The 17108-nt window shown below is 40.0% G+C and overlaps 1 protein-coding gene across 1 annotated transcript; it reads left to right on the forward strand.

Annotated features, from left to right (window-relative positions):
• Positions 1-1256: 1256 nt before the first annotated feature.
• Positions 1257-3788, forward strand: LOC129761627 (uncharacterized). Its single transcript, XM_055759363.1, has one exon. The coding sequence runs from the start codon at positions 1257-1259 to the stop codon at positions 3786-3788; it is 2532 nt and encodes an 843-aa protein (XP_055615338.1).
• The last annotated feature ends 13320 nt before the right edge of the window (positions 3789-17108 follow it).

A 17108-nucleotide genomic window follows, 5' to 3' on the forward strand; every position in this document is an offset into this window, starting at 1 on the left:
TGCTCATTGTGGCGCTCCTAGTGGACGGATTTGGAAACTTTTTTCACCCACGTGTCGGGAAATTCATTACCTTTCACCATGTATTTATGTCATAACACCAAACGATAGCATTTTGTAAACAACCGCCATGGAAGCCGAACGGAGAGATAAAATTGTGCAAAGTTTTCTTGAAAATCCATTGTTGTCGGCATCTAAGCTAGCTAAACAGCTTAAAATGCCCAGAAATACCGTATGGCGTGTTATCAAGCAGTACAAGGAAACATTGACGACGGCTCGGAAGCCGCATTCGAAGCGTCGGAGTGGAACTGTCGACCGGGAACTGCGTGGGAAAGTCATCAAGGCCGTCAAGAGGAATCCCAATCTTTCAGACCGCGATTTGGCCAATAAGTTCCAGGCCGCTCACAGTACGGTGCGACGAATTCATCTCCGGGAAGTAATAAGGTCATTCCGAGCCAGCAAACAGCCAAATCGGACGCCGAAGCAGAACAATGTGGCCAGAATCCGTGCTCGAAAGCTGTACGACCAAGTGCTGACCAAGTTCGACGGATGTATTCTGATGGACGATGAGACCTACGTGAAGGCGGACTTTGGGCAAATCCCAGGTCAAAAATTTTATTTGGCGACGGCTCGGGGGGATGTACCTGCAAAATTTAAGTTCGTGTTTGCGGATAAATTCGCCCGCAAGTACATGATTTGGCAGGGGATATGCAGCTGTGGATAGAAAACCAAAGTCTTTCTCACTGACAAGACAATGACATCAGAAGTCTACAAAAAAGAGTGCCTACAGAAACGGATTCTGCCGTTTATTCGTGCCCACGACCGTCCAGTAATGTTTTGGCCGGACCTCGCCAGCTGCCATTACAGCAAAACGGTTTTGGAATGGTACGCAACGAACGGGGTCAGCGTAATACCGAAGGACCTCAACCCCCCAAACTGCCACAAGTTCCGGCCGATAGAGAAATACTGGGCAATCACGAAGCGGAGGCTTAAGGCAAAGGGAAAACTTGTTAGGAACATGACTCAAATGAAGAACTGGTGGAATCAAATCGCCAAAACGGTGGACGAAAAGGGTGTGCGCCGCCTAATGTGCCGTATTACGGGAAAAGTACGAGAATTTCTTCGAAACAGCAATGAATAATTTTTTAAATTTTTTTTTATGAAAGAGTAAAGAAAATGCTACATTTGTATGAAAAACAAATTATGAATTCGTTAATAAATGACTGAACTACACGCAATTGTTTGTGTTCCAATATTAAATGAAGCAGACTTTACACACTGGTGTCAAGATTCCCTGCGGTGAAGGGCAGCCTGTATTCGTCGAGACCTTGTTCGGATGGACTGTTTCCGGAAAGGTAGCCATCCAGTCATCCGAAGCACCACGTGTTTGTCACCTCACTACTGTGGACCGTAACCTGGAACAAGCACTCCAGAAGTTCTGGGAGGTAGAAGCCGTTAAACCGTGCTCCAAGTTAACAGTTGAAGAAAATCTCTGTGAAGAACTGTATACCACTACCACCACTCGCGATTCGTCGGGTCGTTACGTTGTCTCCTTGCCACTCACCCGCGATCCGCTCGTCACTCTCGGTGAATCCCGTTCAATCGCCGAGCGCCGCTTCATGAACCTCGAAAAAAGATTAGAGCGAGATCCAACCACCAAAGATGCCTACTGTCGATTCATGGAAGAATACGAACGCCTAAACCACATGAAGAAACTCGTGGATCCTGTAGACGAAACCAAGCCACACTGCTACCTCCCACACCATCCGGTGTTCAAGACATCCAGCTCCACCACGAAAGTTCGTGTCGTGTTCGACGCGTCGTGCAAGACGTCGTCTGGATTCTCCGTGAACGACTTACAGCTAGTTGGACCAGTCGTTAAAGAGGATCTACTGTCGATCCACATCCGATTCCGCATCCACCGAATTGCGTTCGTCGCCGACGTGGAAAAAATGTACCGGCAGATCCTGCTGCATCAGCCATTCCGTCGATACCAGCTCATCCTTTGGCGTTCCAGCCCAAATCAACCGATTGCTACGTACGAACTGCAGACAGTAACGTACGGTTTCGGGTCGTCTCCGTTCTTAGCGACTCGCACCCTCCAGCAGATCGGGCAGGACGCAAGTAAGACCTATCCAGCCGCAGCCGCGGTAGCCCAGAAGGATTTTTACGTGGATGATTTCCTGTCTGGTGCCGACACTGTTGAATCCGCCATCCACATCCGCCAAGAAATATCTGCCATGTTTGCAGCGGCAGGCTTTCCGCTCAAGAAGTGGGCATCAAATTCATCTGGTGTTCTAGCAGACATTCCCGAAGACGATCTAGCGTTCACGCCGTACCATGACCTTCACAACGATCAATCCGTTTCCACTCTCGGGCTCATATGGGAGCCAAAACCAGACATGATGAGCTTTAAGGTTCAGCTTCCACTTCCAGCACCCGTTTTGACTAAGCGAAAGGTTATGTCGTACGTGGCGCAAATCTTCGACCCACTTGGCTTAGTGGGACCAACCATAGTCATCGCTAAACTTTTTATGCAGCGACTATGGGCGTTGAAAACTGAAGCCGGAGATTCCTATGAGTGTGATCGTCCTCTTCCTCCTCGCTTGCAATCCATGTGGAAGGAGTTCCACGAAACGCTAGATACTATCGCCACTCTTCGAATTCCACGTTGTGTATCTGTAGCCAACGCAATCTCATTCCAGCTCCATTTATTTTCCGATGCCTCACAGAAGGCGTATGGAGCATGCTGTTATGTGCGTTCGGAATCCGCTGGGATAGTCCATGTTCAGTTGCTGACATCTAAGTCCAAGGTAGCACCGTTGGCCAAACCACAAACAATCGCACGTCTGGAGCTATGTGGTGCAGTGTTGGCATCCAATCTTTTCAAGAAAGTAATGCACTCCATCCAAAAATCCGCTGAAGTTTACTGTTGGACAGATTCGTCTACTGTCCTACACTGGTTGGATTTCTCGCCATCCCGATGGAAACCCTTCGTAGCTAATCGGGTGGCCATGATCCAAGAAGCTTCTGAATCCTGTCACTGGAACCACGTTTCTGGAAATTCCAATCCTGCTGATCCACTTTCCCGTGGTGTCAATCCGATTGACCTCAAGCAAAATTCCCTGTGGTGGAACGGTCCGGACTGGTTATCCCTTCCACCATTTGAGTGGCCTGTTAACGAGATGCCATCGCTCGATCCCCGTTGGATGTCAGAGGCCAAACGCATGGTAGCCATGGTAGCAACTGTCGACTCAAGGTTTTCCGATACTTTGTTCTATCGGTACTCCTGCTTCAGCAAGCTCCGTCGATGTATTGCATACTGGATGCGATATTTCCGTACCTTGAAGGCCTCCACCAAGAAGACCGCCATCGAACCGTTCGAGACCTTGACCACTACCGACTTCCGTGAAGCAGACATTGCGCTCTGTCGACTAGCTCAGCACGAATCGTTTCCGGATATTTTCTGCGGGGAACGCATTCCTATATCGTCACCATTAAAGTGGTTGAAACCGAAAGTCGACAAGGAAGGTGTCATCCGAGTCGGTGGGAGACTCGGCAATGCCGCCGTGTCCGAAGATGTGAAATTTCCGATTGTCCTCTCGTCGAAGCATCTGTTATCCACTCTAATAGTCAAATACTATCACCATATGCTGCTGCATGCTGGTCCCCAGCTGATGCTCGCCACGATTCGCCAGAAGTTCTGGATCATCGGTGGTCGTAACCTGGTTCGCCGTACGTACCATCAGTGTCACACGCAGTGTCTACCATGCGCCTACATTGATTTATAACGACTTTAGCACACATTATCTATATGTTCATTATAATTCATAATCCTAGACTATCATGTTATATGCAGAGACTTGTATCATATTTGATGATTGCTTTTATATCTCATAAATTAATTAATCATAAATGATTAAAATTAATGAATTTAGGAAATACATCTTTCCCGGACTCCATTTTTTTACTCTATTTTTTTAGATTTAATAAAAATTAGCTCATCTGTTATATCTTTAATATATTCCTGCAATCGAAATAGATTCGAAATAGCCTCAACGTATAATATGATAGTTTAGGGTTATAAATTATAATGAGTATTGATTTAGTATATTTCATCAAGTATAAAAATAGCCGACTGTGCCTAAGATGGATAGATGTATTGCTTATCAAAAATTATTTCCTTACTTTAATTGTAGTAACACAAACCCGCACGGTGCCAACAAAAAAAACAATATCTGCAATGAATGATTCTCAAACTAACAGCGACATCTCTCATATAATAAAACGAACCAATATGAAATTACGAAACAAGTTATGCAAAATTTGAAAAAATTCTCCCTAGCGTAAGTTTGTAATGGTTTCAGCCGAGAACATTCGAAAGCAATTAAAACCAAAATGCTTGTTCATGAATATAAAATCCCGTATGTGAAAGGACCCTGCGCATTTTTACAAAGTTGAAAGTTTGAAAAAAGAAACGTAATGGAATCAATATAAATTTTTATCAGATTCGGCGATTTCATTCTCAGCTGTGTGTGACATTTTCATTAAGGAAGCATATTGATTGCTCGCTGGCAAGAGCGAGACTGTGAAATAGTAAGTTGTAACAGTAGTAGTAGCTGTGATAAAGTACAGAGACTTTAACCTTTTTCGAGAAAACTTAAACAAACTCTCGTGTATGATTGTCAATGACCATTCTATTGGGCTGCTACACTTCATAGTCTATGTTAGGGAAACACATTTGGCGATGCATGCGGCTACGAAAGCACCCGCAGCCTACATGAGTGCAATAGAAATCGCAAGTGCTCCGCTTTTACACTCTAACGTGTGTAAATAAGTTGACCACAGTGTCCGTTTACATGCTGTCCTGCTTGTTCACTGCATTTGCATTTCGAGCGACCGAATTACGCTGACCCGTAGTGGAAAGGAAAAATTGTGCCTCACCGATGCATAAGTTGCTCGTTATTGACCGCGTGGGTAGATAAGCACACAAATACGGAGAACAACTGTTTGGGAAATGGTAACGCTTCCAGTTTTCATCAATTGCTACCATTTACGACATCCAAAAAAAAAAATTAGAACATTTTCGATTCAATTAGAAAAACTGAAACGAAATCATCATAATTCGGTTTCAACAAACAGCTAAAATGTGACATGTTTTTTCTTCTTTGCACCTTTGGTAAAGGACGTAGTTCTACGCAAAAAAATATTTTAATGTATTTGATTCAATACAATGAAATTTCTATAACTGATTCCCGTATACTTCAACTTGTTCTTACTTTGTGCTTTTTGTGTTTATTATAAACTTTTCTATTTTTGCCTGACTTATAGAACATACGCGTCTGTCGAAATTGGGTTCTCTCTTGTCGGTCGAAAATTATCTACGGTAGAGATTGACTTGTCCAAATTGTTTCGGATATTATTTTAGAATGAAACGAAATTTGTGAATCAATTCCTTAGTAGAATTTGGATTACAGAGGTTTTAAACCTAAAAGTCCATCCGCCTCTAGCCTTGAAAAAAGCCGTTTGAGGAAAAATTTAAATATCGCTTCCCTTCGAGGGCTTGAAAAGGGCTTTGGGAAGCTTCCTTTTTCTACTTGGATATGATGACAATACTTAGCTACTTAGATTGGTTTTGTAATGTCATTGGTATATGAAAATTGTACCTGTAGCGGCCAGACGTAAGTTGGGTGCTCGTTTTGAATGCCTCTGCATCAGAAGGATATTCATCATTCAAAACATGGATTCGTTTCATTTGTTGCGTTTCACTTGTTTGTTACTGCTTAAACACACCTTTTAAACTTATGTTAAAGAAAGAAAGTCCGACGGAGCTATTATTATTTTTTTGCTGTGAATTGTTTTTTTAAATAAATTCCTGAAAAATATATTTTGCGGATATGGAGAAGCTGACAAAGGTGATTGTTTGTAGCTATGCTGTTAAACACATCCTCTTATTCGAATATCAAACCCAACCACGTTGATGACATAAAATAGAGAAACATCCCACAATGTGTTCACTCCGGATGACTCGCTGTAATCGTGTTGATCTCTGCCAGCTTCAGCGATTCATACTTTTTCCAACTCCATTAGTCTCGCTTGTCGATTATAAGCGAACAACAATTTGCCCACTCAGTCAATCATCCTCAACCATTTACTTCCGAGTGTCCAGTGCTTCCATTTGGAGCAACCACCAGCTCCGAATTCAATTAGTCATTCGCACACCTCGGACATGTTACCCATTTGAACACTGCTCACATTTACCACCCATTGGGGCAAAAACCGCTGCCGGGGCTTACATTCAGCGAAAATTGACACCTTCGTGGGGGGAAATAGGAAAAAAAAACAGTGCTCCAAATAGATGAATGTGAGATAATTATTTTTTCCTTGCATATCCTCGTAATGCAGGCCCGGAACATCGCCTGGTATCTAGGAGCCTGGAACGGAGCGGAAAATGAGGCGGAAAAAAGCGTCGGCAGAAAGTTATGCGGAATCGCACAAAAAAAAAAAATTAAATAAGGATCGGGTTGTGCGAGGCACGGAAATTGCTGCCTTTTCCATATCCTCCCTGTTGGATGCCACCAGCAGTGTGGCTGGCGGAGAAACACAAATTGTAAAATGGCGAACGAAAATAAATTGAAATATTTCATTTGCAGATACGCTAAATGCATTTAACATTCTTCGCTTTTTGTGGACATTTTTTGTGTGTGCTCTCGTTGTTGATGCTTTGCCCAGCTCTTATCTCCAGCAGCTATTCTGTGAGTGTATGTTTTTTTTCGCTTTTTTTCCACTCGCTCAAGGATGTTCGGAATAGTGGATACGAGGTGGTGGCGGCTGGGCGAGGAAGCTTTTCCTTGTCCAGTCGTCGTGGGTTGGAACGAGTGCGAAAGAGCTTTCGAGCCAAACGGATGAAGAAGTGAGAGAGAGCCTCAAGTGGGCAAGAACCGATTCCCAGTGGTTCGTGATTCGAAAGGCTCACACCAATACTAGCGCGGGCATTTAGAGATGCGAGCCAGAGGAAAAAAAAGATCCCGAACTGCATCTTCCTTTGGACCACTGACGCTTCCTAGGATCCGGAAAAGTGATGGAGAAGGAGAGCCTTACCTTACCTTCAGTCAAAGCGGGAAAAATGTTGCTTCTCTCACCAACACACCGACCCAACAACACGCGGGCAGAGTCTTCGGAGAGTTGTCCCGCCCGGTGGAAGCAAAGAAGTATGGAATTTTTCTTCTTCCGCTCGTCGTTCTTTGGGGCTTCATCCCCCGTTCCATCCACCATTTCGGGGGCCACCACGGGTTCTCCATCTCGCGTTGGCCGCGCCAGTGTTTGATTGTGTGTGCGTGGGTGGAGGGCGGATCTCGCTCGTTTCCAACTGGCTAAACTTTGAAGCATGCCCACTGGAATACTGCTCGCAAACGTACCAACCAGCGAGGTCTCTGCAGCCTGAAAAGCTGCTCTGAGAACATGAAGAAGGCATCGAGGTAAAGACGAGAAGCGGATGAATAATGCATATTTACAGGAACACTCCGTTCGACTTGAGCTGAAGCGGCTGCAGAGCGCGACGTTGTTAGACAGAGATGAATGTGACAGAGGAGTGAGCGAGTAGAAAGGTGGAAAAAAAGCTTGCCAGCGCCGAATCGGTAGTAGACCAGAGCTTTGCCTTGGCGTATATGATAATATGGGGTATTTGCAGTTTCAGCAGAATCTGCTAACCATTGAAAATTTTGATGCTGAGAATAATACAATGCTTGGGAAGATCACGACCATTCTAACGATGCAATCAAACGAAGGACTCTCGACAATGGAATTAATCCCAAATCCCGGTGTTGGTAACTATTGGAATTGTTGGGGCGATTATAGTGCAATTTATGTGTCCAAGTTTTGTTTTTTTTCTGTTTGAAGGTGATGAATTTCAAACACCCAAGTGACAAGCCTAATCGACTATGGTGTTTTATTTTAAATAGATAGAGTGATAGAACTTTTTTGGAAGAGAATACACGGTAGATACGTTTTATTTTTCTGGAATTAATTATTTCAATTACTTGGACGCAGTCGGAGGTAACAGGCTTGAAAATCAATGCTCAGCAATTTACTCGAACATAGAATACTTGTTCGTTTGTGCTTAGATGCAAAGTGAAACGATTGAATCCAATCGATAATACTAACAAACAGTAATAACTAACCGTATCCTCTAATTTCATAACTGCGCATAGACAGACGCCATTTTGGATATCTTCGTTCATCCACAATTGCTAAACTTAATAAACTTATATTGTTTGAAATGTTGTTTCATATTAATTGTTCGATTTTGTTAACTAACACGTTATAATAACTAACAATTATAAGAATCCAAGGGTGTTTTGGAAGTAAGTCCCTATAAAACTCATTAAACGGATGTTGTTCTAGTAGGCAGCTATAGCTGTTTAAGAGAGCACTGGGTAGCGATCTAGAAATGTTAGAGCAGGGGTTCTCAAACTATTTTGGGCAATAGACCCCTTTTCCAAATTTAAGTGATTTTTTTTTGCCGCGCATGGAATATTATTTCAATATTTTGCTTAATCAAATAATTCTAAAAGTACCTGACAATACTCCAATTTTTTTAGGGCTGCTAAAAATGTACGATATTAATTTGGGAGTCATTTTTGTGTAAACAACGCGGTTCCAGAGCGTCAGCAAAAAATTCTGTTTAAATTCGTTGAACATGCATGTTGATAAGATTTTCACTATAAGCGCTCTATTTAGGATCTACTGTGTAAGTTCATGCAGTTTCTTCAATAAAAAAATTGTGTATTTGATGAAAAATTCAACTTTTATATTTTTCTTAGTAAGTCTATGTAAAAGATTTTTTTTTCGATGAACTGGAGATATTGTTTTAATTTTTGCCTAACCAAAGGCACAATAAACTCAGCTGTGTTTTTGGGGTTAAACGGCAGTTGCAACTATATTGCCACAATTTTTTTCCACTGTTTCAATAGTTCATTTTTTATCAAAGATAATGTGGTCTTCCTCATGTAAGGGTTATGTTCTTTGAAGTTTTAGTCGATTACTTGCCTAGTTTCCACGGCCTCATAAAGGGTTAAGCCAGGGAAATAACAAGTCTGGATTTGTCTTGATTTTTACCGACATTTTTAATATTTAATTGCGAATTTTATTGAAAATTTTCACGAGAAAGTCGTTTGATGCTTGTGGAAGCGGACACGGTTTGCTGACGAGCAATGATAATGAAGTGTCTTTCTCAAGGCAGGCGAAGGTGGAGTTTGGGTTGAGTTTATCCTTCTCAGGACTGGAACTGCAAAAATCTCTATAGTTCAACCCAATCAATCAATCAACATTTTGATGGTTGCAAACATGTGCACATGTGCACTTTCTTCGGTGTTCAGTCAATTTTTAGTATTTAGTATTTTTAGTAAATTTTCTTAATTGCGGGAATGCCTCGTAGCATCGGTATCTTCTAGCGTTTGCATGAACTCATTTGTGAAAAAAACGACAATACGACATACTTTATAGAAACCGGCATACTTATCGGTACTCTGAGAAAGTCTGGCCCAATTCCTTCGATGAAATCAGTGATATCATTTTTAATAACTATTACAATAAAACTAGCACAAACTACCTTTCCGCACGGAGGCGATCTGGCGTAGTGGTAACATCCATACCTCTCACGCTAAAGATCACGAGTTCAATTCTCACTCCCGACATTCTTCCAAAAATGGAAGCAAAGTGACGAACCAGCCCAATGTGTTGAAAGTCACTAATAATACAGATTAAAAAAAAACCTTTCCACACCAAATCAATAAAGTCGAATGTGATTGCAGATTTTTTTTTAACTCTGCTAAAATCTGGACAAAGTGCGGAAAGTGTAGACTAGACAAACGACGATCTGGATATCTGGATGCTTCACCAGATTCACCAAATGTGGAAGTCTGGCAACCGTGGGTTAAGCGGGTAAACTTGACATCATTCTCTCATCAAAATTCAACAAAATAAATAGATATACAATTAAATAAATATTAATTTAATTGTAAATATGTTAATAAAAATTACTCACAAATACTGGATGCAGGCAATTAAAGTTTGAAAAAATATATAAAAATCGTACGCTAATGATATTTTTTTTTAAACTCAGTGTTATGAGATGAACCTTATGACTTTCTTTCTATTTTTACTAATGTAATCTCTTGAATTAAATTAGCAAATGAGTGTATTCAAGTTTCAATACATTTCAGAACGCAAATGCCAAATGCACTTGCCAAATTTTTCATCTAATATGAACTTTTGTGCGCGCTCATCTATTTGTTGCGTTTTTGAAAAGTACAACAATTATATTTTCTACTAGAATTCAAGGTGAATCACGAAATACAACTTATACTGTATCTTGAACGTTTCAAACAAGAACTGTGAAGTGTTAATTAATGGGGTTCAATTTGTAGACCTCGTCGACCCCCAAAACCAATTTTCGATCATACCGACCCCGGAGAAACCAATATCGACCCAAAGGGGTCGATATGGACCACTTTGAGTCCTATTAACGATTTAGGAGCACCGGCAGATAAATCTGTTTAAATTCGTTGGAAATGCAACAAGTTGATAAGATGTTCACTGTAAACGTACTTTTTAGGATCGACTGTGTAAAATCATGCAGTTTCTTTCAATAAAATAAATGGAATATTTGATGATAAATCGCTGAAATGCAAATATTGTTTTGATTTTTGCATAACCAAAGGCGCAATATAGTGAAATTACAAGGCAGTGTTTTTGGGGTTAACGGGCAGTGGCCACCAATTTTTTCAACTGGACGTGTTTTTGAATCGCGAGACGATGACATGGAATAAAGTTGGTTCGCTCATTCCAAAAGGTGTTTTAAGTGTTGATCCAAATTCAATAGGAAGTTTTTGCTGCAGTGAAAATATCGCATTTGAGTGTTGAACAGGGGGCATGATCAGCGCACAGAAAAAGACGTGGGTTGTGTTTGTGTGTAAACACGTAAACACGTAAACTATAGTAGTAGTGGTACTATATGACACTATAGGGCGCTTGCTGCGTTCATATGCAATAGTAATCTGGTTGTATCACTGCGCCCTGTGTTTGGTTCAGGTCGGAAGATTTGGTTTCTCCTCCATAGGTGTTTATGTGTTCGTGCGTTTGATGTTCAGAGATGCCAGATGATTTTTTTAAAAATATTAATCGTTTTGCAAACAGGAAATCTGTAAAGTTCTTCACTTATTTTGTAATGTATTAACAGTAAGTTTTCGAAGTGAGATGCGTCATGATGTACCATTTCTTGTATTTCGGTGGTTGCTTGATGGTGTGATGCAGTATGGAGCATTTTTGTGGTTTATGAGGAAACTTCGAAAATATTCTGCATTGTGTTACATTGCCGGGCGTCCACCGCCGAATGGAGGGAGGCGATGTGTCGTGACGTGCTTCATTCTGGGAACTTACTGTAAAGACAGATCGTTCGTTTCCTTTCGTGTGTTTGTGTATATAGAGGTTTTAGAAACTCCTGTTATTATCTGTCAATGATTCTTGATCCTTATTCAGACTTCAGTTTCCTAATTCAGTTTTTTATATTGTGTTCCCAAATCTCATATTTCCTTTCGGACGGTCATCGATTTGTGTGTTTACCTGTAGTTATTTATGGTATATGTGGATATAATTGTGCGATATTCATACACTTCGATGATGATGAATGATGATGATGAAACTCGTAGAAACTCATAGAATGATCATAGAATTTTTTTCAAATTGTCTAAAATTCCCAAAGTACGTGCTATAAATATTAACAACACAGGCTTTCCTTATCAGGATACCTAAAGATAATCTTTACCGCGTGTTGTGACAAGTAGAATTTTCAGAATTTCATTTCGTCGAGTGGCTGATAATTCGCGTTTACATAATCACATCACTTACCACAGTGAATCCTGATTCTTACCTCCTCCCACTAACAACTATCCCTTCCATGATAATCGCTAGGGAACCACGCTATAGAGGCGACCCTTCTGGCCTTTGGGCGGCGGTTATCATACTAACATTCCTTCCCTTCCCCTGGTGACTGTAAGGACGTGGCCGGCGTCGTTATTGACAATTTAAAGCTCGAATCACCGAAAATTGCACAACGAGAATGATTTGCTAGTCCCAAGCGTCATTCTGTGTGTTCTTTGTGCAATTTGGTTGGTTCAGGTCAATCACGAAGAGCAACTACGAATTGTGCAGTCTACCCAAGCTCAAGCTCAAGCTCAAGCTTAACGGGCAGTGGCCACCAATTTTTTCAACTGTTTCAATGGTAAATTTTTTTTTCAAAGGTAAATATGGTGTTATTCCTCATGTAAGGATTATGTCCTCTGAAGTTGGAGTCGATTCGTTGCCTAGTTTCCACGGCCTTGTAAAGCGTTAACCCATTAACGACTGAGCTGTAAAAATTATTTTTTTTAACGAAAGTCATTGGTGTCATTTTGATAATTGGCGTTACAGTCGCAGTGTTCGTTCTCTGCTTTTGCATTTCTTTCGTCCGGTTTATATGTGATTGATACGCAGAGATATAAAAAAAAGATCCTCACCGATGCAGAAGTTGCCATTCATTATTCATCAGTAACGGGGCGGCGGCGGCAGCGAGGGCGTACAAATCGCATTTTTCAAGGTTACGCGTTTAAGATAAGTTCTCCCAATTGGTCCTTCAGAAAAGTATCAAGAGCTTCTAATTTTCTATGCATAAGTGTAGGCCGTAAAGTGCCTTCCTTAAACGGACTTCTAAATCAAGTAGCGTGACGAAGTTCCCGTAGCCTGAATGGCTGCTTGTTCGCTTACTAAGCAAACGACAGTAAGTTCGATCCTAGGACTCTCCAGTGATTGTTTGGTCTTTTTCAAGGCTAGAGGCGAATGATCTATGAAGTTTCAAGACTAATTGAAACTAATCCACCAATCAAGAAGATGATATCTCAATATGCAACAAATATCGGGACGTAATCCTACGTCAAATACGCAGTCCTGTCTCTGATATAATCTTACAGCTTTTTCGACGATCCGAATCTTTTCGTGAGGCAGGAAATATAACGCTGATTTACTTCATAAATGCGTTTTCAAGATTTGCTGCTAACATTGTTAACTTTGCAGCATTGTCCTAGAGTGTCCAGAAACTTATGTGAGATATTGCAAAACAGTATTTTTCTTGAATGTGCAATATTAATATGTTTCATTTCAAATAATTGAAAAATACTAATTTTGTAGGTATATGAATTATGTCAATCTTCTGTTCTATTCTATTGAACCAGAAATGTGTAACTAATCTAGCAATGTTTGTAAAATAGGAACAGTTTGAAAAATCAGAGGTACTCACAATCTAATAAATTTGTAGTAAATTTACTTCAGGCCACCATCACCAATTAAGAAAATCATTAGTTTTCAAATTTTCAGTTTTATAACGAGTAAAGTTATTTTGGCATTCCAATAGTCATATTCACAAATTGTGGAATCCTTCAACATCACACAATGACTATCAGCAAGATATCTCAGCTCTCTGATTAACGACAATCACGTTGATACAATGGAAGAAAGGTTATGTAACAACCGCTGAATCATAATGAGGGGGTTATTCAATGATGTTGGCAGATTTATCTCCTCAACGCAGCAACAGCTGTTAACGAAGTGACATGGCGCCCGAAGAATGCCATGTAACGCTACTGGGACCAAAGGAGATGTAACCAGTGTTGCCACATTTAAGTCTGTTCCAGAGGGGTTAAAAATCTTTCTCATCTGTACATTTTATTCCAAACCATCGAAATATTCGTTGAAGAGAAAAGTCTATTTTATTAGCATAAAATCAATACTCATTCATTTACTACAAATACTACATTTACATTTGCAAGTCATTCGTGTGTTTGTTGATGCTTAAACACAGTTTTTTGGATTCTAAATTGCATACTATCATTTATTGAAATTTTCGAGTTGCCGTCACGATGTTTAATAAAATGTTTTGATTTCAAAATAGTAAGAAATTTCCCACGCAGAAAAAATCTGTACCAATCTGTACTTTTTGACGAAAATCTGTACTCTGTACCGTACAGAATCTGTACCAAAAATAACGATCTGTACCTCGATCTGAGAAAATCTGTACCTTTTCAGATAAATCTGTACGTGTGGCAACACTGGATGTAACAAAAGGGTTGTCGAAAAGATCAAACATCTTTGTTGAGTTTGGCAGTACAAAATTCATTCTTATTCTAATCTCTATATATATAAAAATGTTCTGTTCGTTTGTGTACGCGTCAAAAACTCGAAAAGTAGGGAACCGATTGAGCTCAAAGTTGCACTCAATATACATTCCACTTCAAGGAGTGTTGTTACGATATGAAAAATTGGAAAATTTGAAGAAAAATGATTTTATATCTAACCAGAGAGCGTTTCTAAAATTGAGCTTCTAATGAAAATCGACTATTCAGTAATGAACATGTGTTCTATGTGATAAAAACATTTTTTTTCCACATGTTTGACAAAATCGTGAACTGAAATTGTGTTTCAAAGTGATTTAAAGTTATTCGATTTCCCTCATCTATCACTATCTCTATATATACAGGGTTTTCCAACTTTAAATTCCGAAAGTGAATTGGAATAAAAGACACTTAGAATTCGAATTTCGATGAAACTTTTATTTCAAATTAAAGTTTGGTTTATGCCATTATGTGTGAAATACAACATCATTCAAATGTCCACCTAGGGCTTCCTCGCACACCTTGATCCGGAACAGGTAATTTTCGATGACTTTTCGGCACATATGGGGCGGTATCTCGGTCATAACTTCACGAATGTTGTCTTTCAAATGTTCAAGAGTTTGCGGAGAGTTGGCATAGACACGGTCTTTCGCATAACCCCACAAAACAAAAAGTCTAGCGGGTTCAAATCGCATGATCTGGACAGCCAATCGGCATCATCAAAACGCGAAATTATGCGTCCCTCAAATTTCTTTCGCAATATGGCCATGTTCGGTCGTGTTGTGTGGCACGTGGCGCCGTCCTACTGAAACCACATGTCAGCCGTATCCATATCTTCAATTTGTGGCAAAAAAAAATCGGTTAACATGCGGCCATAGCGCTCACCATTCACAGTTACCGTCTCGCCGTCCTCATTTTCAAAAAAATACGACCCGATGACTCCACCAGACCATAATGCGCACCAAACAGTGACTTTTGGCGGATGCAATGGCCTCTCAACAATCACGTGTGGATTTTCTGAGCCCCATATACGGAAATTTTGGGTGTTCACATAGCCACCGAGCTCGAAATGTGCCTCATCGTTGAAGAAAATTTGATGCGAAAATTCAGCATTTTGCTGCTGTTCTTCGTTCACCCAATCGACGTATGCCCGACGCATTCCATGGTCACCACGCTCTAATGTTTGTACCAGTTGGACTTTATATGGATGTAGGTGCAAGTCCAAATGCAAAATTCGCCACAATGATGTGTTTGACAAGCCCAATTGCTGAGCACGCCGTGGAATCGAAACATTCGGGTCATCCTCCACACTGGCAGCAACAGCAGCAATATTTTCGGCCGAACGCACATTACGATGATGCACGGGTTTCACAATATCCGCTACGGATCCAGTTTGTTCGAATTTACGCACTACATTAGCGATTGTGTGCTCTGTAGGCCGTCCATGACGACCAAAATCCGTCCGTAATGCTCGAAAAACATTTGCCGGTTCTTTATCATTTTTATAGTATAATTTAACAAAATGAACACGTTGTGCGATGCTAAAACGATCCATATTGTAAAATGGCAGACATTCAACTAACGATATGACGCTCTGGTTGACAGCTATGTCAAACGGTTGTCAGCGCAGGGCTGTATACTTTCGGAAGCCCGAAATGAAAACCCCTGTATAAAAATGTTCTGTTCGTTTGTGTACGCGTCAAAAACTTGAAAAGTACGGAACCGATTAAGCTCAAACTATGATACAATATACAAAACAACCAAACACATCTAGGATTGTTGTTACAACATAAAGAAATGAAAAATTCATCTGTGCCACAGCAAAGCGTGGCAGGGTACAGCTAGTTATTTATAAATATTTTCTTAATTTCTCAAATCTTAATCTAATTCTATCGTGCAGTTCTAAAATCTAAATATTAAAACTAGTTTTGTAAGTACGGATTGGATATAAATAGAATTATGTAACTAACTTGGTTGAATTCATTGAAATCGGCGTAGTTAAACGTGTAATTTACGCCATACCACTGCCAAAAATTTTTTTCACCAAATTTGTAAATTTTAGAGGGCTTAAATAATGTTTGGATATGCTAAAATAAACAATTATTTGCAGCTTAAAGCTCACACACTAAAAACGTGGTGCTCATTTAGAGTTGGTGACTCTAACCCAACAGTTTTCGTGACTCCTGGCTCCTGCGACTTCGTTTTATTTGTTAAGATGACAATGATGATTAACACTAAAACTACCGACAGTTGCACCTATTTCTACCCAACTGGTCATTTGGCCGGTGTGATGTTTAGTAGCGAAAATATAAAGAAATTGAAAAATAGTTTTACCGAAAATTAAATATATTTCATTCTAATATTGCAAGTACATGATGAATACATATGATGCAAATGTAGTGTTTTAATTTGTATTTTTAATTCAGATACCGTTCTGAATCATATTACGGACAGCATCATATTTCGAACACTTTGTAATAATATCATGAAATGCTTAATGCCCTGATGATATAACTATGAAATTAATATCACAATTGATTCTTTAGATTATCCCCTTGGTTTCACTATCATTTTATATTAGATTTACTTTTAAATTATAACATAGTAGGCAAAAATCTAACAGCACTACTCATTATTGTTTGTTTTTGCTGTGCGCTTAGCGTGAGCAGGTAGAATATAACCGTTTGTTAATAGTTAAATTTCTCTCGCAATTCATCACTGATAATCTATAACGATGATTAACTGTTATTGCTTGGTAAGTGTTTCACAGTTGATTATAAAACATAATGAAGTATATTGAGATTTTTCTTCAAAAAATTATAAAATAAAATGTCCGAAATTTGAATCGATTTTTTTTTCTTACGATTCATATTTCGGACAGTTAAAATTGGTGATACCACAATGTATGTT

This window comes from Toxorhynchites rutilus, chromosome 1 (genome assembly GCF_029784135.1).
Source record: "Toxorhynchites rutilus septentrionalis strain SRP chromosome 1, ASM2978413v1, whole genome shotgun sequence".
Classification (NCBI taxonomy): domain Eukaryota; kingdom Metazoa; phylum Arthropoda; class Insecta; order Diptera; family Culicidae; genus Toxorhynchites; species Toxorhynchites rutilus.